Source organism: Tachypleus tridentatus, chromosome 7, assembly GCF_004210375.1.
Source record: "Tachypleus tridentatus isolate NWPU-2018 chromosome 7, ASM421037v1, whole genome shotgun sequence".
In the NCBI taxonomy this organism is placed as follows: domain Eukaryota; kingdom Metazoa; phylum Arthropoda; class Merostomata; order Xiphosura; family Limulidae; genus Tachypleus; species Tachypleus tridentatus.
The window spans coordinates 109,063,517-109,087,517 of NC_134831.1; the positions used below are offsets into that span (position 1 = coordinate 109,063,517).

The 24,001-nt window shown below is 35.9% G+C and overlaps 1 protein-coding gene across 2 annotated transcripts; it reads right to left on the bottom strand.

Annotated features, from left to right (window-relative positions):
• Nucleotide 1: 1 nt before the first annotated feature.
• LOC143256376 (uncharacterized) lies at nucleotides 2-10,025 on the bottom strand. Of its 2 annotated transcripts, none has more exons than XM_076513550.1 (3): nucleotides 9,610-10,025; nucleotides 5,031-7,139; nucleotides 2-597 (listed from the first exon to the last, which is right to left on the bottom strand). In XM_076513550.1, the coding sequence occupies exons 2-3, from the start codon at nucleotides 7,021-7,023 to the stop codon at nucleotides 2-4; spliced, it is 2,589 nt and encodes an 862-aa protein (XP_076369665.1). In that variant the 5' UTR covers nucleotides 7,024-7,139; nucleotides 9,610-10,025. The 2 variants fall into 2 exon arrangements, with proteins under 2 accessions (XP_076369665.1, XP_076369666.1); XM_076513551.1 differs by having other exon boundaries at nucleotides 9,601-10,025.
• Nucleotides 10,026-24,001: the final 13,976 nt, after the last annotated feature.

A 24,001-nucleotide genomic window follows, 5' to 3' on the forward strand; every position in this document is an offset into this window, starting at 1 on the left:
TTCAAGTGGTTTTGTCTATTATTAGATTTATTTCCTTTACAGTTTTTAACTTCAAATCAAATTCTCTTGAATAACCAACTTTATCTACATTGGTCTCAGGTGTGGACTTCAGGTTTGCTGAGTTAATGGTTGTAACTTTGTCTAATGGTTGGCTAGGTAGAGATTCAGATGTTTTTAAACAACCAACATTGGTCTCGGTTGTTGATTCCATCCTCACTGGAGCAATCAAAAGAACATCTTTTTTTACCATATTTTGAGATGACTCAAGTGTTTTGGAACAATAAATTTTTCCTACCCTTTCTGAGCCAGATCTAGGTTGGCAAACATTGGACTTTAAGATGCTATTGGAAGTACTGATGTTACTGAAAGAAGCATCATTCTTTTCAGGTCTGTTTGAATCGGTGTTTCTTAGTTCTGGATGAGACTGGGTGTCTTCTTTATGTGAAAGTTCATGAAATTCTGACCTTTTCTGATATTTGGAAGTAGTAATCTTTGAATTGGTTGTACCTGCTTTTTTTACTTTAGCTTTAGTCATCTTTTTTGTTTTATTTTGTGATGATGAATCTTGTTTTACTTTCATGTAGGTCACTTCTAGCACTGTAAGAAAAAACACATTTATAATTTATTAATGATGTTTTAATACCATATCTGGATACTTACACTGTCTCAACCTATGAACCACTTATTAGAAGTTAAAAATAGATCTAATAGCATTACTTCTAGTAACCAACTGCTGAAGAAAACATATCTACCTTATGTTTTGACTAACATATTACAACCTATGTCTCTCTTAAATTAAGAATATCCATAATTTGTTAAATATGAAAAAATATTATGTATAACACAATAAATTCCCTTTACAATCTTGTACACCTCTAACAGACCCACCAACAGATAAAACAGTTTAAGAGATTTCAGCCTCTCTTAAAAAGAAAACCCCTCCATTCCAGGTACCATTTCAGTAACTCTCTTCTAAATCCATTCAAAAAATCAATGTCTTTCCTAATGTAAGGGGCCCAAAACTGAGCATGGTACTCCAAATACAGCTTAATCAGTGACACATATAATGAAATTATAACTTTAGACTTGTGTTCAATATTTCTGTAGATGCAAATAAACCCTTATTTGCCCTACCACTAGCAACATCATATAGTTAGGATGGCTAAGAGACTGATCAGCCATGACACTGTTAAGATCATACATTATCTTATATTTATATATTATAATTAAAACACATCTACCATTTATTCACCCAACTCACTAAATGATATAAATCATCTTGTAAATCAGCAGCATCCTCTTCACAGCTAGCTCCACCCAAGATATCATCAGTATATGTAATAATTTATTCACCATTCCTTCAACCATGTCATCAATGTAAATAAAACAGAGTAAAAGGTCCTAAGACTGAACCCTGAGATACACCACTTACAACATTAATCCAGTTTGATTGAACTCTATTTATAACAACCTTCTGCTTTCTTCCATCCAATTAGTTAACTTATCCTCCACATCTGCAGAGACAAGTTTCTTTACATGCCTGTTATGTGTCACTTTGTCAAAAGTTTTCTGAAAATCCAGATACACCAAATCTACATCTTTACCGTCATCTACATAAACATTAACAGTTTCAAAGAATGTCTAAAGATTTGTAAAGCAAGATTTTCCCTTAGTGTTGACTGTACTTCAGCTGCTATGGCAACTACTATGAGGCTTTTTTGAGCAAAATTCAGTAATTTTAAAACAAAGGAAATAAGCAACAAATACTATTTTTCTCTAAGCCAAACTTACAGTAGAACACAAAATGAAGAAATATGTACAAAACATGAAACAATAACTCAAGTGTTACGGATCGGCTTGGACAAGTTACTTTGAACAGGTTAAATGACTTTACAAAGAATCTTTTAACATACCTTTCAAAACTTTTCCCATGATGATATAATACTAATTGTCTGTAATTACGGGGGAAGGTTTTAATACCTCTTTTGAAAAGACAAATTACAATAGTTAACTTCCAATCTCCACACTATTCAAAGATTGACAAAACATAGTAATTTGTGCACATATCCAATCTTTAATGTCATTCAAAATTCTGAGGATATATTATCTATCCAGGTAGCATTATTATTTTTCAAATTTTCATTTTTTTAACAAACTCAATATTAATATAGTCATCTTGTCTCATTTTTATTCATCAATTATTCAAGATATGTGATCCGACCTGGTTTGTTTATTTGTAGCCACCTTTGTGATCCAACCTGGTTTGTTTATTTGTAGCCACCCTTGTGATCCAACCTGGTTTGTTTATTTGTAGCCACCCTTGTGATCCAACCTGGTTTGTTTATTTGTAGCCACCCTTGTGATCCAACCTGGTTTGTTTATTTGTAGCCACCCTTGTGATCCAACCTGGTTTGTTTATTTGTAGCCACCCTTGTGATCCAACCTGGTTTGTTTATTTGTAGCCACCCTTGTGATCCAACCTGGTTTGTTTATTTGTAGCCACCTTGTGATCCAACCTGGTTTGTTTATTTGTAGCCACCCTTGTGATCCAACCTGGTTTGTTTATTTGTAGCCACCTTTGTGATCCATCCTGGTTTGTTTATTTGTAGCCACCCTTGTGATCCAACCTGGTTTGTTTATTTGTAGCCACCCTTGTGATCCAACCTGGTTTGTTTATTTGTAGCCACCCTTGTGATCCAACCTGGTTTGTTTATTTGTAGCCACCCTTGTGATCCAACCTGGTTTGTTTATTTGTAGCCACCCTTGTGATCCAACCTGGTTTGTTTATTTGTAGCCACCCTTGTGATCCAACCTGGTTTGTTTATTTGTAGCCACCCTTGTGATCCAACCTGGTTTGTTTATTTGTAGCCACCCTTGTGATCCAACCTGGTTTGTTTATTTGTAGCCACCCTTGTGATCCAACCTGGTTTGTTTATTTGTAGCCACCCTTGTGATCCAACCTGGTTTGTTTATTTGTAGCCACCCTTGTGATCCAACCTGGTTTGTTTATTTGTAGCCACCTATGTGATCCATCCTGGTTTGTTTGTAGCCACCTTTGTGATCCAACCTGGTTTATTTGTAGCCACCCTTGTGATCCAACCTGGTTTGTTTATTTGTAGCCACCTATGTGATCCATCCTGGTTTGTTTGTAGCCACCTTTGTGATCCAACCTGGTTTATTTGTAGCCACCTTTGTGATCCATCCTGGTTTGTTTGTAGCCACCTTTGTGATCCAACCTGGTTTGTTTGTAGCCACCTTTGTGATCCAACCTGGTTTGTTTGTAGCCACCTTTGTGATCCATCCTGGTTTGTTTGTAGCCACCTTTGTGATCCAACCTGGTTTATTTGTAGCCACCTTTGTGATTCATCCTGGTTTATTTGTAGCCACCTTTGTGATTCATCCTGGTTTGTTTGTAGCCACCTTGTGATCCAACCTGGTTTGTTTGTAGCCACCTATGTGATCCATCCTGGTTTGTTTGTAGCCACCTTTGTGATCCAACCTGGTTTATTTGTAGCCACCTATGTGATCCATCCTGGTTTGTTTGTAGCCACCTTTGTGATCCAACCTGGTTTATTTGTAGCCACCTTTGTGATCCAACCTGGTTTATTTGTAGCCACCTTTGTGATCCAACCTGGTTTGTGTATTTGTAGCTATTCTTCTCTTTCTATAATGATTGTGTTAATGCTGAATGTTTAAAAATTTATATTTAAACATTTTCCACATCTGATCAGTGTATCCAAACACCTCAGCTGCACAATTCACAACATATAATTCTTGTCGCATCCTTTCAAAACTTATCTTTTGAAATTTCTAACAAAATACCATTATTTATTATCAGTATATGTAGCAAAACTAATACAATAATAATCACTCGTATCCAGTTATTCCCCAATATATACTCTCTTAAAGAAAGCCATCCTGAACAGTTTCCAAAAACCTCTCTCTCTTATGGTTTGTTTCTATCATTTCCCAGTCAATATGTCTTAATGAAGTCATAATTATGAGTGATATTAATTTAGCATCTGAAATCTTAACCTCATTATACAGTTTTTCACTAATATTGTTAGTTTCATCTGATGGTCTGTAACAAGTTCCTACTAAGAACTTATTCCATGGACAGAAACCCAAGTGAATTCAATCCTATTATCTTTAATACCATGTAAATTGTACATTATGTATAAAGCCACTCCTGTCCCTTTCTTTTATACTCTATATCCATATTAAATAGCCTCTAACCCTGTATTTTAAAACACATTCTGTCATCAAAATCATCTACAATTAACCATGTTTAAGTTCTTCCAATTAGAGCAGAGTTTGATTCCTATCAGTGCTCTACCCTCATTGACAGATGAATTCAGAGTTTGATTCCTACCAGTGCTCTACCCTCATTAAAAGATAAATTCTCTGTTCTGGCCAGAGCTCAAAATAATTCATTTTACTTCTAATTTTACATTAATGACAAATTAGTCTACTGTTAAAATTACCTTTGTACCTTGTTCATACAGAATATCTTTCTCTAACTGTGTTTTATCTTCATTATTCTGGCCCTCTCCAATGTTTAATCCCAGCTGAAGGTTGATAGCTCTCCCAAACAAGCAAACTCCTACCTTATTTATGTACAAACAATCTAATCCAAACACTCTCTGAACAATGAATATCCTCAGAACAATAATTTACAAATCATTCATATATCCTAAGAAGTTATTCAAATTATTTGATATCCACCACTTTCCAATGTTATTAATATAAATTTCCATATTTTATTATTGGGAAACCTATTATATTTAAACTGAACTAAAATTAACATTCATGATTGCCAATACCACCAAAACAGATAAAAATATTCAGTTATATATATACAAGTTAGTTAAGACTTTTTTTACTCTTCTTTTAAGTTATGATATAAAATACAGATTATTTTCTGACTTGAGAGTCAGTGAACATTTCTCAAAATCTTATGTATAGGTTAACTGAGTTTTGACAAAATGTGCTACTAGGAATAAAGGCAAAAAATAATTGAGAAAAAAAACCTTTATGTCCACTGTTGATTTGTTCCTCTTGTCTGTTCTGTGGTATTATCTCACTCCCCAAGATTATAATGTTCCTGAACCCCAACTTTTCAATAAAGTCTTCTGCTGTAGGTTTGACAAATGTTTTTGGTTTCTGTCCTTTCCATAGAAGATATACATAAACCCATTCAGAATTACTACTCAGAAGAGCATGCATATAAGCAAAGTAAACAAGTTCATTTTCTTCAAAAATACTTTTCAAATTTCTGTTGTTTTTACTCACTTCTTTTCCATCAAGATAGATTTTACTCAAGAAAACAGGTGCAACTGAATTTTTTATGTTCAAAAAGACAAAAAACTCATTAACACTGTTCACAGTTCCCTCTGCAAAAGCAATATTTTTCAAAAGTGGATACTTAACTTTATCAGCACCTGGAGTATTAGATTTCAGATACACAATTCTGATTTTTACCGACTTAGCCTTGTCACAAACTTCACCTATTTTATTTTCTCCATTTATGCTTACAATAAATGGGCTACATTTGGGTAGATGTGGTTTATGAACTATTTCACAGATTGTATTAGTACAAAACACCTCAACTTTTTTATCTATCTTAAGATGATGGTTTCGTGCTCTCTTGAACATCTCCACAGATGGCTCCAATCTGTTTTCTTCCATTAACCCAGGTATATCTTCAACATTTTGTCCTATTAACCCAGGTATATCTTTAGTAACATTTTCTTCTGTTAACCCAGGTATATCTTTCATCTTTTCTTCTGTTAATACACACTCAGATAGCTTCTTCAATGTAACTAAACTATCTTTCTTGCAGCTAGTATTTAAATATTCTCCTATCACTTCTCTTCCAAACTTCTCATGAAGTATCCCAGAAACACAGTCACTCTTCCCGTTGCTTGAAGAGTTTTCTACTTGGCACTCACTCACATGATGTTTTTCATTCTCATCATCAGATAAATAAGTAGTATAGGAGCTTGTATCGTTTGCTGAGAGACTGGCTTCTCCCCATTCATATTTAAACCCCTCATTCTCACCTACTGAATACTTCAATGAATTGGAAGAATTATACTTGCTTACGAAAATGTGTTCATATTTTTTAATTAGTTTTTCCACATTATCTTTGTTTTTAATGTCATCTGTCAAAGAACATTTTGGTCGATTTCCTACCCAAACCATGATGGCAATCCAATGAAAACCAGAAAAGCTATCATTTTGAACTGCATCAAACTTAACACACTCTCCATCATCAATATGCCACATTAAACTTGTAACTGGATGTTCATGATAAAATACAACATCATTTATAACCAAAACATATTCTTCTGGTGTTCCAAAAATTATTTGTGCTTTTGTTTCCCCTTCAGGATAAATTTTCCCCTTCTGTTCTATTAGTTTTTTAGCTTCTCTGCAAGTACCTGATGCATGTTTTTCTTCTGTGTGAGAGCATATCTCTAATGTATCTTCACTCATACTTGAAAGACTTGAAAAGGTATTTGAACTGTAAGAGTTTGACTTTTCTGAACCAGTTACTGATACCATCGAATCTTGGTAAGACATATCCGAGACCCTACCGCTGCTACTCAAACTATGTGCAGTGTTCCTTCCTAATGAAGGACTTTTACTAAATATTTTGTGGTACTCGGGTCTCCATACACGGTAAGCATAATACTTTGCTTTACTACCATCACGTCCCTCTTCTGCAAGGTAATTTACTTCTTGTCCCACTTTAAGTGGTAAATCTGAAAGTGATTTTACTTTACCATCTTCAAAAGAGAACACATCAAAAGAAACTGTTTCACCATATGGTTTTTCAGTTCTGATAAATCCAAAATGAGGAAGTAGGTTTGATATAGTGCCCTTTCCTTCATAACAGTGTTCTATATTACTGTCCTTCATTTTTCTTCCTGTTGAAAAGGAAGCTGATGCATCTGTCTTTCTTTTGCCTTTATAGCAATTCATGTTTGTACCACTTTCAGTTTGTAGTCTCCAAACCATGAAGCTTGAAAGAAAGTATCTGACTATGTCTACTTCATAACTACCACTATGATGAGTTGGCACTTTCTTTAATCACATACATGTAAGACATTTCAGGCAAAATGCAACTTGACAGCCTAGTCAATAAAAATAAAATTACAATTATCAAGTTGATTAATGCAGTCTTAGTTTTCACAACTACTAATTATGTGAAATCAGTTATTAATATTTATAATTAAGGTTAAGGGAAATAATTTACAAATATAACAGGTTACTAGAAACTAAAATTACAATGTATTCTACATTCAAAACAACAGAAGATTACTTAGGAAAGGTTTAGGTATCACTGAAAATTTAATCATTGCTATATTTCTAAAACAATTTCTGACAGAACCAAGGCAATAAAAACAGGCGAGCTTCACAAGAGGACAGACCACCAAATGCAAGAGGCGAGCTTCACAAGAGGACGGACCACCAAATGCAACAGGCGAGCTTCACAAGAGGACAGACCACCAAATGCAACAGGCGAGCTTCACAAGAGGACAGACCACCAAATGCAACAGGCGAGCTTCACAAGAGGACGGACCACCAAATGCAACAGGCGAGCTTTACAAGAGGACGGACCACCAAATGCAACAGGCGAGCTTCACAAGAGGACGGGCCACCAAATGCAACAGGCGAGCTTCACAAGAGGGCGGGCCACCAAATGAAACAGGTGAGCTTCACAAGAGGACGAACCACCAAATGCAACAGGAGAGCTTCACAAGAGGACAGACCACCAAATGCAACAGGCGAGCTTCACAAGAGGATGGATCACTACATGGAACAGAAAACTTCACAAGAGGCTATATAAAGGTTAATAATAAATCTTGCCCATCAGACAATGTAGGTTAAACTATGCAAGCAAAACATTTTTGTATTTATTATTGCTGTTTTTATTAGAAAAATAACATATGGTTTTTAGCATGTGAGCATCTACATAAATGCAAGAACCACCAGTAAACGATACAGAATTAAATACCTGAAATGTATAAATTAAATAAAGAGCTGACAATACAGTCACAAGAATTCTCTATATGTTAGAGAAAGACAATGTGGATAAGATAATAAAATATTTCAGGTTTTGTTTGCAGTATCAAACACTTCTCAACTGACAGTGAAGAAAATCTAAATTATGGTGGGAAAGCATTTATATGTCCAGATACAACCACAATAAACAACACAGAAGACAAAAGTGGAGAATTACAAACAAGTTAAAACATGCTGAAAATTGTTTCACGGACATTCAGTCACGTATTTATCAACAGTATGAAAGTAATTCAACAAGGATTTTGGTACCTTAGAGGTTTTGAATTTAATTTGTAATCAAGTTATGTTGATAGAATATGAAAAAGTGAAAATCATGAGAGAGAATTATTGTTAAAAATTTGTTGTATTTACACTTCAGTTTTAGTTACTTGTCCATTGTTCCAAACAAACTGAAATCACATCCCACAAACGTAATTTGTATGAAATCATATCTCACAAACGTAATTTGTATGTTAGAAATTGAAGCCGATAAAGTGAAGTGTTTACAAACAAGTTCTATCATATAATGAGATTAATCACTATACTTTTATTACCAACATTAATAACGTCATTATTTCATGTACAAACTCACAGCTTTCCTTGTCTGAGAAATGTGAGAGTGTATGAAAACGATCAGTACATTTAACATAAGTGAAATGCACTAGAATAACAGCACTCTCTAACAGAGATACAAGAAAGTCAAAAAATAATATTAAGCTTACTGGTATTAAAAAAATGTACATTAATAATAGTAATTGAACAAATAAAACTTCATACGATATAGTAACATTACTTTCAGTACTCACGAGTAATTCCTGCATGTTATATTGTAAGGTAAATTAATTGATTAACTGTAAAAATGACTAAAATGATGAATAGAAGTTAGTGTTTCATTATTAATACTTTCAATCATTCCAGCAACTAATTAATTGAAATTACATATACATAACAATTGTCACAGAAATAATCATCAAGCACAAATTAATTTCCCAATTACGGGTAACTGAACTGTAAATAAGTTCAACCGACCTTTTCACTCCTTGCCTTATCTTAAGCATTTTACCTTTGATGTACTGAAAACAACAGTATAATGAAATCTTGTTTCTGTTAGCAAAGTGGTATCTTATAAAACTTGTATATAAGAACTACTTTATACCAACAGAAAATATGAAACTGTCACCTTCAGTTTATCAAATTGTACATTTTAGTGTCCACATTCATCCTCTCATACATATCAACCTAACTTACAGCTTAATGATAAAATAAACAAAGTTTAAATAACTTAAGTACCTTTTATTAAAACTTAATTATTATTGTATATACTAAATATTTTATGTATAGTTACAATGTTTCATAGGTAACCATAGATATTACTTATTTACTGTGCATCTCGTATAAGATTATTAATAAAAAAAAAAAGTAAAATTAAAAGGATGAAAACAGTGTAATAATAGATATGTCTAATTATAATTTACTCAAACAACGTACTTAAACCTAAATTAAAAGCTTTAAGAACAGAAACATATAAACCTGAAGTACTTCTCTCGTTTCTCAACCCTTACGAATTTCACCCCAAGTGATGGTAGAAGTCGCACGATACGTGGCCTGTAATGAGTTTCTGGTTTTGTTTCTTGCCTATCCAGTTATTGGTCTTTACTGGTTCATGTGACATTCTATCAACTGCATGACCTAATAGTAAACCTCATTGAAAGAAATTCCTATTAACAACCTGGACATTTAAAAAATATGATTTAGAGTTAGCCACTTCGAGATAAATTTTTGAAGATCATACAAAGTTCTTACAAGTCCATACAGAAGTTCTATCTTTAAAATTAAGAGCGTGGTATTCTCAGGTGCAGTGACATACATAACCTACAACTGTGGTATTTCTACACTTGCACAACAGAAGCACGTATCTGTAATAACCCACTTTGGGAAAAGCACTGCAAAGAATAAACTCAATACAAAAGGCAGCGACAGAAAAATTTTCTCAATAGTACAAATAATAAAACAAAAATAATTAGTAGTATAGCGTATGTAAATATATATTTTCACTGAAATTTGTTTTCGTTGTGCGATTGCAACTCCCTGGTGGAGCACAATGAATAACACACTTGTATCTTATAGATGTAACGTATTCTGTTGTTGGACAAGCATTTGTTTTTGTTTAATTATTTGGCGTAAATAATATGAAAAGTCCGGTATGACAACAAATATAGTCTATTTGTCCTTAACGGTTCTACAAGCTGGTACATTTGTAAAACTCACTTTACAAATGACGTTCAAACAGAAATGCCTTTCTAACAGTACTAAGACAAACATATAAATAAACTTGTATGTTCATTTTCACGTTCCAAAAATAATTCAGTTTCTTTTCTTTTAACGATATTACAAACTTGGTTTTTGTTTTTTTTTTAATTTCTCGCAAAACTACACAAGGGCTATTTGCGCTAGCTGTCCTTAATTTAGCAGAAGACTAGGGGAAGGCAGCTAGTCATCACCACCCACCGCCAACTCTTGGGCTACTCTTTTACCAACGAATAGTGGTATTGACCGTCACATTATAACGCCCCCACGGCTGAAAGGGCGAGCATGTTTGGTGCGACTGGGATTCGAGCCCACAACCCTCAGATGACGAGTCGAACGCCTTAATCCACCTGGCTATTACAAACTTGGACTCGTGTGCGCTTTTATAAATTGATGAGGCCTATTTTACTAGTGGCGTTTACTAAAGTAAAAAATAAAAATCAACTTACAGCAATAGTCAACAAACCGACTAGTTCATTGTATCTAGAAATCACAATATGCTGTGTAAACATTCTGCCAGCTACTTTTTTGACTATCTTTCAACTCTTTAATTAACTAACTTGAGCTAATGATTTTTCATATAATATGTTATCTGTAATCCATCTTTTAATGTGCTAGAACAAAATTTGGTGTCAAACATTAGAGATTTCTAGGCATTTTTCACACTCTAGCTAACAAATTAGAAAAATAATTTAGAATGCTTTCACTTCTTGGATTATAAAATTTCAATATAAAAAGTAAATACTATATTAAATTTCCCATTCACCACTTTATTGTTGGTTTTTCTCTTTAGAGTTCCGTGATATGTAATTTGGATGTACGTTATTGTATCTGGTTGGAGTAGTTCGTCCTTGAAATATAGTGAAGTGAATCAATATGTAACTCTCTCTTTGATGTTCTTCTAGAGGCATCCTCATCAGGAACTCTGATCTTTTCCACGCGTCGAGACTCTGTTGGCAAGTTCTTCTCTGGAGGTACACAGTTAAGCCATTTTCTCACTGATTCCAAAGATGGTCATGGTGAATCACCATTCGTATATATTGCCTCTTTTCCGAACACCAAGTTGACTTTTGAGTCTGTCATTTCTCATGACTAAAACTGTTCAGCCATAAGCCCATAACACATCGCTTTAGTAAAAGCCAGTTTTATTAGTACTTACAACATAACTAAATTACTTCTAATGACAATTTTAATCTTTTCTGAATGAAGTCATTGTTAACATTTCTATTCTTCACATCCAAGAGAATTCTTTCAACTACAAATCTCTCACGACATTTTGATCCAGTCACTAAATGAAACATTATTGCTATTATTATAATTTCTGATGCGAGTTACTTAATTTTTGGTGGTACAATGACCACCACCCCTATTTTAATTGGATATCCAACCTTCAGTGCAGTAACTGCCATGTAGTGTACATAAATTACCTGTTTAGCAACCGTGCAGTTATCTGAAGTTTGTAAGAACTCACATCCATCCTCTGCATCAAGTCAGTTTCCAAAATGCTCTATTCCTCGAGGTCAACTACCCATACATCATGAGTAATAAAGAAACTTTTTATCGTAAGGGTAACTTTAAACTTCTTTTTTGTTGGAAACTTATGTCTACTTGCTGTTCGTATTAATTACTTTTCTTTCTTCATCTTTGGAGGCTATTGACAAACTTTCATAAACAAACAAGGATGATCAATTGTGGCTGCAGGGTTTTCCATCAATAAACATGTGTAGTCGTGGACGATTTTTATTACATAATGAATTTGTCTTACTCGTAGTACATGAAGTATTTTCATCTGACCTTCGCTTCATAAATCCAACTATCTCTTAATTTCTTCATGTCTCTTTAGCTCTCTGCTCTTCCTTTGATGTACTTGGACTCTGTTTTCTCTGTTTAATAAACAATTATAACAGTAACCTGTTTCTGGTATCCTTTGAAAACTATTATTCCATAAATACCTTTGTCAGCAGTTCCCGGTAATTTGTTTCTTTAAGTTATACTTGAAACACCTATTATCTTTAGGTGTATTTTCTATGTTTTGTTTAATTGGTCATCTAACTAATTGTTTCAATCCTTCTAGAGTATTGGGGAGTAGACATTCTAGTAGTGTAAAATCTGATATCCCAGTAACTTCTAGATAGTCTCTTTGTAAGATCATCTAAGATTTTTAATAAAGTCTAGTCCATCACGACCTACAGAACTTTCTTTAAAGACAGGAATCTATTTCTTTTCAGCCTAATCTCATATCCTCTTTCATAAGAAGTCTATAAATTGATTACATACCAATAAATCTATTATTATACTAAGAACTTTCGAATAACTTACGTACCCCTTCTCCCCTTGTAGTGATCTTCAATTAAAGCTGCAGTTTAGTCAAAATTTTATTGAATTTCCCAAAAAATAATATAACACTCTGGTATTAGTGTTACGGCATTGTTCTTTCATTGACATGTTTTTATTTATCTGGGGAAAATGATTCAACCTGCACATAACGTTGATAAGTTATTTTATTTCTCCTTTAAAGGTTCTACCAATTTGAACACTTGTACACTGTCATAAATTGCTGAGAGCCTACATTACAAATTTCGTTAGCTAACGTAAAACATACATTTACCGTGATAACTAACACACTGACTAATTCACTCTTTGTCTTGAAATTATTCTACTTTCTATCTTCTTGACTATCTTGACGTTTATTTGTTTAACTAATCTAACCAAACAACACTTCGTAGAATGCTGTATTTGTAATCTGTGTTCAACTGTGCAAGAACAAAACTTAACATCAAGTCTTAGAACTTCCAAGGTATCCTAGCTGTCAAATTATAAGAGTGAAAAACACAAGTAAAACAAACTGCTAGAGGTCTGATATCAAATAAATTAGTTTTGTTACATTCGTGCATCCTCTTCAATATCACGTTATCTGCTTACAATTAATAAAAAAGTTACACTTAGGAATCACTTGTTTGTTTTAAATTTCGCGCAAACCTACGAGAGGGCTATTTGCGCTAGCTAGCTCTAATTTAACAGTGTAAGACGAGAGATTAGGAAGCTAGTGATCACCACCCATTTCAGCTCGTGAGCTACTCTTCTACCAACGAATAGTATGACTGAAAGAACAAGCATGTTTGGTATGACAAGGATTCGAGCACCTTAAACACATGGCCATGCCGAGCCCACTTAAGAATTAACAACCTTTATATATTCGAAATTAAAGCGAATACTGTAATTAGATCATTAATTAAATTTGTAGAAAAAATACAATCAGAATTTTGTTTTAGAAACCAAAAATCTTTCTACTGATGATGTGAACTTTTTTTACTGACAGATAGGAAGCTTAATCTTATGTTTTCCTGTTTTTCCTTGTCCAGGTTTACTGATGAGGGTGGAATTAATCAAAATTGGAATGCCTCAATGACAAATGGTAAATCAAATGTTAAATTTTGCCTCGCATATTCTACAAATGAAAATCTATCTTTATTACCAATATATTGTTCCTAAATTATCAATTTATCAACTATTGGAGTGATTTATGTTTTATCTGGCTTATGATATGAAGATGGCGTGACATATTTGTTAATGAGAAATTCCACATTTTACTCCTGCTGGAAGAGCTATTTTTTGTGTAAAAAGTTGAATGAGTCCATTGGTGGTTCTCTACCTTGTGACACTCTTGAATTGATTAGGTCAGAAACCACAGGCTTCTCAGCAGGTTCAGTCAAGTATTCTTTTAGTTTAATCTTTCGGTCATTCTTCTACCAGGACAATTCCAAAAGTGACCTATTTTGTTTACAGTATCTACCTTTCTAGATTCTGATCTGTTGCATTTGGGTTGGTTTTCTTAAGTATTTTATACTTCAATCCAGAAAGCTCAACTTGTGTTTGGGTAATAGTATATGGTACTCTGGGATTTCTTGATTATAGATTGTCAGTATGTTCTAAGTATGTCTAACCTTACATCTGTATTTCCACATGAAGTCTGTTCCCTACCTTGAAGAAATACCTATGCAACATATGTAAAGGAACTTCCCACAGTAAAAGTGATTCTTACTCTTGCTGAAATATTATATTCTAATTACAACAACATAATGTATTATTTCTGGAGACAGTTTCTCAGCTTTCTTTACCAGATTATAATGAACAGTGGTAAAACCAATGTGGATTTACAATATTTAAAACAGTGTGAAATAAAAATGGTAAAATTAGTGTAGAACCAGCATTTATTAAAAATCATAAACTCAAGGTGGATTAAACATTCTGAAAAACAGGGTGAATTAACAAATGTTAGAACCAGGTTGGATTAGCAGGGCAGAAACCGATTGCATTAAGGTGATGCAAGGTCTAACAACGACGAATCCATTAATTCATCAAATGCCTTGTTTAAATAAAGAACTTTTATTTTATTTAGTCCAAATGTAGTCTTTTTGCTAAGCTTTATCCCATAAATTCAGTTTCCAATGCTTGGTTAAGTCAATTATTCCTTGGTCTCTCTTGGCTCATTTTCCTTGCATCTTCAAATTGGTTTAATATCAAGAATTGCTTTAGTTCAGCCTCCAATGTAATGTCAATTTTATCCATATTTATTATCAAGAATTGCTTTAGTTCAGCCTCCAATGTAATGTCCATTTTATCCATATTTATTATCAAGAATTGCTTTAGTTCAGCCTCCAATGTAATGTCCATTTTATCCATATTTATTATCAAGAATTGCTTTAGTTCAGCCTCCAATGTAATGTCCATTTTATCCATATTTATTATCAAGAATTGCTTTAGTTCAGCCTCCAATGTAATGTCCATTTTATCCATGTTTATTATCAGAATTGCATTAGTTCAGCCTCCAATGTAATGTCCATTTTATCCATATTTATTATCAAGAATTGCTTTAGTTCAGCCTCCAATGTAATGTCCATTTTATCCATGTTTATGGCACTGTCCTTCGTTATCCCTTGGGAAGAGTTTTTACTTCCTAAAGATTTCTGTCTAAGGTTCTGAAAATATGTCATTTTTAAATTGTAGATGAAATGTCTTGTAATTTACTTTTTCTATTATAATTAAACTAATTTCCAAACTACTCTTTTGATTTCTTCCAGAATTTCCTCTGAGGCAGTTGGTGCTTCCACACCACTTGATCTGTAGATCCCGTTATTTCAGAAGAGTTGAGTGTTCAATTACATCTCTGTTTGTTCCATTGCAAGATGGACAGCTACCCTTGAAGATGTATTTATCGTCGTCCATTATGGCAGCTATGCATTGGTCATGTGTCAACAAGTCCATCATTTCATATTGAATATTTCGATAAGATAACTGGGAAAGCTTTTTCACATCTTTGAATTTAAAACCTGCTTGATGAAGCTGCCAGTAATATCTGGCAGTTGTTACTTTTCTCTGTAATGGGGCAGACAATGACTGATAATTATTAGAACTGTAGGTGGTCTTTCTAGGTAACTTTATTTGATTTCGTTGTTATAATTCTTTACTATTTCCTTTATTTTTGTAATTCTCTTAAGTTTCAAATGATTCCTTTTTTTCTTCCTTTAAATCACCGTCTTCTTAGTTTTCTTCCCATTGTTTCATAATTTCCACTAATTATGTTTTTACTTCCCTTTAAGGGCCCGGCATGGCCAAGCGTGTTAAGGCGTGCGACTCGTAATCTATAATTATAAAATCACAGCGTGACAAAACTTTCAGGTACCAAGTTGGATGGCACCTCCTTTGAATTCACATTTTAAAAAAGGCCAAACTACTTAAAGAAAACTTTATTTTATCGCCTACAACTTCTCAAAGTTAGTTTAACTACTGTACACTACTACAAGAGTTTCGCTTACTCTTACACATTTCTCTCTGCAAACTAAATATCCGAAAACTGAACAAGCAAAGTCAGTCAAATAATAAATCATTATTACTCATATGGCAAAGTGAAAATCAATAAACTGAAACTGTGAAGCATTTGAACCATAGAAATATTGAGATGGAAGATGTCACAAGCTTTGTTTGTTTCTTTGGAATTTCGCACAAAGCTACTCGAGGGCTATTTGTGATAGCCGTCCCTACTTTAGTAGTGTAAGACTAGAGGGAAGGCAGCTAGTCATCACCACCCACCGCCAACACTTGGGCTACTCTTTTACCAACGAATAGTGGGATTGACCGTCACATTATACGCCTCCACGGCTGGGAGGGCGAGCATTTTAGCGCGACGCGGGCGCGAACCCGCGACCCTCGGATTACGAGTCGCACGCCTTACGCGCTTGGCCATGCCAGGCCCATGTCACAAGCAGTGACACTGTTTTATTTGTTTATGATTCCATGTAAAGCAACACGAGGTCTATCTGTGTCAAATACTGAACTGACAGCCATAGGGAAGTCACCTACTCAACAATATTCACAATATTGTTGAATATTGTCTGACATGCGGTTTCAATATGTGGAGCGCGTTTTGGTGATAAAAAATCGAAGCAATCTAATCACTTTGCCTCGTTATGAGATAATAACTGAAAATGGTTCAATACTGTAGATGTGAACTGTTGAAAGTTTTACGCATGCAAGAAAATAAAAAGCTCTAATTTATAACTTCGAATTTTTAACACAGAACTTAAAAATGTGATGTTTATAAGATAATCTCACCGAATGTTTAGAAAGCCGAAAATCAGAAGTGTTGGGTGGAGTTGAGGTTCTTAACAGAAGAAAGAAATATACTGCTTGCTTCATAAATTCTTTAAAATGTAAGATGTATACATTTAGTAACATTTATCGTACGAGTCACTTGAAAAGGTTTCTAGTTGGCTTTTATCAGGAAAAATTACCATTTGACATTTATCTTCAGGAGCCATTGTGGTACAGAACCAATGTCATCCAACTGTTCTATATAATAAATGTTCATCACTGTAACTTAATAAAACCTTTTGAAATATATTTCATTTTGTTGTTAAAAAGTATATAAAGAAAGAGTAGATCACGTGACACAAGTCGTAGGAAGAAACTGATTAACATTTTGTGAATTTGTTTCGTTGGAACAAGAGAAAAGACAGTGTAAAGGAAGAAATTAGACTCGAGACTTAAAGAAAGAAGCCTGGAGTAGGTAAAGAAGAAACAGAATAGATAATATATTAAATACACCTGTTTTAAGGTAACCAACACGGTGTTTATTTATTAAGTACTCCTGTCTTGCACTAACTAAAAGTTTGTTTATTTATTAAATACATATGATCTAGAAAAGTTTGTTATTATATTGCTCATTCCAAGTTGACTGCCACCTGGAGCGGAACCGAGCCTTGAATGTAGGAGTATAGTCCATGTATGAGATAGAACAGACAGACTTAGATGCGATATCAACGAGCTCGTTCCCGCGGATTCCAACGTAGCCCGATATCAAGAAGAACTCGATAGAAATAGATGATAAAGTGAAACAGGTTTGTCGGCTTTGAATATCGAAGAGAAGAAGGTAAGAACTAACGTGAAGCGATTCAAGGGCCCAGTATAGAGCGAATTGGTATAAATAGTACAGTTCATGTATTTCATGTGATCTAGGACAAGAGAAATGGTATACAATTCGGCAGTGAACACAAACTGTAGAGGGGATCCTGTATGCAACTACTGAATCACAACAAACCATGGCAGTACTCCCAGAGTCACCTGATTTGAAACCATCCTATAAATGGGAATGGAAGGATGGTTCGAAAGATGTATGACAAACAGAAAACGGTACTTCCAGTCGGGTATATTTGCCTTCTTCAGATGGCACAAAGAAATGTCACATTTGGGGATAGTAATAAGCCATGGTGGGATGGGCTGGCCAGTGGATACACCATCATCATCATCTAAGGACAGGCCTAATTCAGCCAACTGTGCCTGGATACAAAGGCCAAAAGAGATAATGCCTATTCTGAAAAGGCATGATCCATTGAGGAAGGAAAACACAACCCCACATTGGATGCTGAGTATCGAAGTTATACAATAAAGACAGTTTCGGAGGTATAGAGGAGGTTCATGTAAAATCTCTGGACTGAAGAAGTGCCTCTTGGTGATGAACAGGATTCAGCATATTCGAGGCTGAGGTCCTGGCAGAGCCATAAACCAGAGACCCATAGTCCAGTTTTGATCTAATGAGAACATGATAGATGTTTAGTTTACAACATTGTTTCTTTCCCCAAGAAGTGGAAGAGAGGACATGGAGGATGTTCATTTTCATTACACACTTGACACATAGCTGATAGATGTGTAAAATATAGGTCACCTTATAGTTAAGGATAAGTCACAAGAACTTTGCCTCAGGGACCACGGGAAGCACAACTTCTCCAAGGTGGTGCTCAGGATTGGGGGAATATCCCATTAGCAGTAGAAGTGCATGCAAATGGTTTCAGAGAGAGAAAGTATAAAACCATTTGCTGTGATCTACTTCAGTAAATGATTGATGGCGGTCTGTAGCCTCTCTCAATAAACCTCATGCTCGACAATTAACACGAGATATGGAACTCATCGACATAGAGACCATTTGCAACTGTAGAGTGAATTGTCCACTGATGGCACTAATCTTCGTGATGAAAAGTGTCACACTTAAGACAGCCTTGAAGGACTCCAAATTCCTGAGGGAAAGAACGTAAAAGTGGTGAGACCGCACGACTTGCAATCGCTGGTTCATTAATAATGTTTAATAAAATTTGGCAAATGACCACACAACCTGTATGAGTGGAGGTCTCGCAACACGTCATACATTCATATAGTATCATAAGCTATCTCAAGGTAAAGAAATGTAGAAATAAGATGTTATCGCTTGAGAAAGGCTTCCGTTATTGACGTTTCAAGTCAAATCAGATGGCCCACAGTATAGCACTGTCGTCAAAACCCACAATGGGCGAGCGAGAGGAGGTTGTTTGATTCGAGGAACCAAACAAGACGAGCATTAACCATCCTCTCTAAGACCTTGCAGCAACAGCTTGGACGGTAGTTTGAAGAATTTGATTGATTTTTTGTTTTGAATTTGGCGCAAAGCTACACGAGATCTATTTGGACTAGCGTTCCCTGATGTAGCAGTGTAAGACTAGAGGGAAGGCAGCTAGTTGTCATCACCAACCACCAACTCTTGTGTTACTCTTTTACCAATGAATAGAGAGATTGGCCATGGCTGATAGGGCTAGCATGTTTGATGTGACAGAGATTCAAACCCGCAACCCTCAGATTTACGAGTCGAATACCCTAATCACTGGCCATGCTGGGCCTGTTTGAAGAAATCTTGGGATCTTTCCCAGGCTTAGAAAAAGGGAGAACAATAGCATGGTGTCAAGCATCAGGAAAGCATTCTCCTGACAGATGTGATTAAAACAACCAGAAGAATAGCAAGCGAGTCAGGAGAGAAATGACACAGCATCTCAGTAAATATTATCAGGTCCAACAGATGTACTGCCTGATTGATAAAGAACAAACGCAAGTTCTACCAGTGTAAAGAAGCGATGATACTCATAGAGACGATCACCCTGAAAGGAAAGAGGTGATCGCTCTGCCTGAGTCTTCATGTATAGAAGGTAGAGGAAGAGTCAGAAGTTCTAGATACACGAGAAAACCATTTGCTGAGAGTATTGACGATGCTCTGGACATCAGTAACTTCCTAGCAATTGAAGAGCAAAATCGAAAGGAGGAAGAAGCATAATACCCAACAACCTATTGAGCCTTGTGCCATATGACTCTGTAACTAGTGGTAGAAGAGATGCAGTTGTGAACTTAATCCAAGATTCCCTCTGGCTATGACGTTTTACCTGTGGAGCATGTGCTAGAACATACTTGAAAGTGATGCGGTTTGAACGTGTGGTATACCTACGAAAGTTATTCCAGGGCTGATTTGAGCTTTCCATGATATGTAACAGGCAGGATTTCACCGTGGACGAGGAAACCATGGAAAACATGTTGAGGTTTTAGGAATAGATTGAGCAGCTGCTTGGACAATACAGTCAATTGCTGCTGCCACACAGTCATCTGTCGATGGTTTACAGACGACAATAGGATCAAATTCCCCAAGAGTAGTGAAAGATGTCCAATTTACTTAGTCTAGCTTCTACTATGACATGCATGTGGGGTGGCATCAATCACGGCCATTATCCCTCAAAATGAGGGGAAAATGATTACTACCCAATTGGTCACTGTCAACCTCCAAGAAGTCTGAAAGAAAAGTTAAGGGAAACAGATAGAGAGATCAGTGACAGTAAAAGACTGACTAGGTGCATGAAAATAGGTATAAGTATCATTATTGAAGAGAATGGTTATGATCCAAAAGCACACGCTCTACAATATTACCTTACAACGGATTATGTCCATTTAAGTTCCCCAGGAATGAAGAGGGATATGGTAATGGTTCAATGAGAGCAAGGTCCGATTGATCGCAGGTCTCTTCAGGAGACAAGTAGAGAGAAGAAACACGGATGGTTACGGCCTTCAAGGGCGTATCGAGTGGCAAAGACAGGACAGGCACATGCTGATCGACCAGCGGTGCCGCTATTCCACGCACACATCCATTACACAGGTTTCAGAAATTTTTCCTGTAAGGAAAATCGGACAGGATGGTAAGAATCAATCAGCTCTTTGATGTCATCCAAATTGGAACGCAAATGCAACTTTGACAATTCCATTGTATTAAAGTAACCATGTTTACCTATGTGAGCCCTTCCGTTTCAGACCACGTCGTTTTTTTTTATTAAAAAGAATATTGACGTCTATGGATCTTGCTCGAGGTTAAATGGGCAAGTAACTGTCAGTAGTTGAAGATTTCGGTGACTTAGGGCGTGAACAAATAATCGTGCTGCATCTTTGGACCGAAAAAGAAGATGGACCCTAGGAAATGCCAGAAACAAGAGCCAAAGGAAGTAGATCTAGGGAACCACTGGAAGGAATGGTGGGAATAGAGATAGGTGTTGACGTTGATTCGTCAACTCTTAAGGTAAATTGTTCTGCACATAGCTTGAAAACGACTCTCGTTGTCACAGAGAAAGATATGTCTGCACTCCCACTCTAGCAGTGGAATGGAGTGCAGCAGCATGCTTCCGAGATGGAGTAGTGAACAGTAACTTTCGAGTCTCGGGGCACAAAATGTTGTGAACTGTCTTCAAACGCTGTAACTCTTTTTTCCTTCACACACCTAGAGCAAGTACGAAAATAAGAGAGGTGAGAGCCACTACTATTAACAGAAATACTTATAGACATCATGGTCCTCACTGCTACGAGCACATGGGAGGAACTGCTGACATTGGAAACATCCGAGATGGTTTAAACTATATATGACCGTATCTTGCAATTTAGATAACCTGTTGTGATGGTGGCACGCAGACGTGGTGATGCAAACGTCAAAATTAGGACAGTGGTCAGCATCATAATTCCATCTTTGCGAGAAGAGGTACGCCTCATTGCAGAAACTCCTTCAGTGAAGAAACCAGCGAGAATCTCCGACTCATAGCTGTTTTTCAAATCCCCCTCAACAATAACGCCTAGTAACAAATTCTAAGTAGCACGGAAAGTAACCTCAATGGGTACATCCCAAATGCCTTTAATGCAACAAGAATCCACTCTGTTTTGGAATGGATGTTTCCACCAAGATGTCGCCAGAATGTGAGTGACTTAGCAATCCCCTCTAGTCTCTTATGAATAAAAAGGGAGACATTTGTTTAAGGATTTGTCTGATAAATAATGTAATATCTGAATATGAAGTACAAATGTTGAAGTTGAAGACTGCTGTTCAGAATCTTCCAGATGTGGTTATTTACCAATGGTCTAGTTTACTAATTTTTATTCTGAGTTGGAGGATCCATAATAAAAGAGTGTTTTGCTGCCCACTGACCCTACCAACCATGGAGCCCTTCGAGGAAATGCACTATAATGCCAAATAAGAACATTACAGGAATATCAGGGTTTCGCGAGTACTCTGTCCAAACACCAGATCCAGAAACAATATCCACAACACCCATTGAAAATGTCTAACACTGGTAGTCGATTGACTCTAGCCCAGTTGGACCAGCTGATTGATCCTGGGGGCACCCCAAAGCCGCCCGTCAACAGGAATTCAAGGCCAAAATGGTGCGTTATGGTTGGACAATTCAACCAATAGGATCCTCTCCTCCCCGTCACGGGTTGCTACGCACAGCAGACCACATGGGTGGATGTCCAGATCCCAGAGGAGTAAACTTAAAGAACAGAACTTTCCCTCACCCCGTACAGGAATCTACACCGAGGAGAATACTTTGTTTATTTATTAAATATATGTCTTCACAGGTCCTTTTGGCTCGACCTCCTTTTGGTACGACAGCACATACCAGACGCTTGTAACGACTACAGAAAGTTGTTGTTAGAGTTTAAATAAGCCGGAGTTACTAATGTCAACACAGTCCATAGTCTATAACTTTCAGGATAAGTCTTGGGTGGTAAGTTACGATAATTAACACTGGGATGGAGCCGCTTTAATCTGACATTCAGTTCCTTTAATACATTATAAATGCATTTCTTCATCTGAAATCAAGAGTTCTGTTAAAACAAACAATAACTATTTTAACTTTTTCCAGTTTTATCTGCCGCTTTTAATCGAGCATCGTCTTGGAAGATAGAATTTTCCGTTAATGGAGCAGATATTCTCTCCCAACTAGAAGGGAATGGTAAGTGTTCTAAACAATTATTCACTTCTATCATCATTCACAACATTATGTAACACTATTACCGTACCGGACGTGGTTCTACACCGATACTGCAATACAGTAATACCAGAGCAATCCACCACGTTACTTTCCTTGGCTGATGAGAGTGGACGAAGTTTTCAATATATCACTTTGTGTCGTGTTAAGAGGTCACATTATCACTACTGCCACATTATTCTATAAGCTAACTGCGTGTTGAGTGACTACCGTCACGTCCCTCTGTAGGCCACAATTACAAAGAATTTTGAGAGTGACACATTATTCCTCATCCAATATTTACTAAATCCATAGTTAAGAAGCTGCAACGTTTTTCCAGCTTGTAAATTAAACATCTTAAGTATTTTTTGGTGTGCGACAAAAACACGATTGATATGAATTTTACGACGTGTTTAATATGGCCTTGATACTTCCTATATGGCCTCGACACTTCCTACACAAATCCACGAGATTTATTTCTATTGATTCGGCACAAAAGTTGTTTCGTTTATTCGTTCACGGCTGAAGTTATTGATTGATGTGACTATGAAACAGTTCCGATTGTCGTGCCATCTGTTAACATCAGTGGATAAAAACATTTTAAAAATATCAGAACATATTAAGCTTTGACACGACCAAATGAACACGTGGTTAATACTTCTAGCTAAACATTACTTTGTTCTCTCAGTTCTTGTGCCATACATGCGACGACAGGTTCTTTGAGAACAACGCAACATTGGGCGATCTGCTGCGAATCTTAGTGTTGCAATTCTATATTTACTGCTGTCCCATCGAGGGAATACATAAAATGCCCTCCAGTGGCTCAGCGGTACGTCTGCGGAATTACAACGCTAAAATCCGGGTTTCGATACCCGTGGTGAGCAGAGCATAGATAGCCCATTGTGTAGCTTTGTGCTTAATTCAACACAATACATAGAAGGAATATGAATGTTTGTGAAGAACTACCTTATAACTTAACAGATATGAAGTATAAC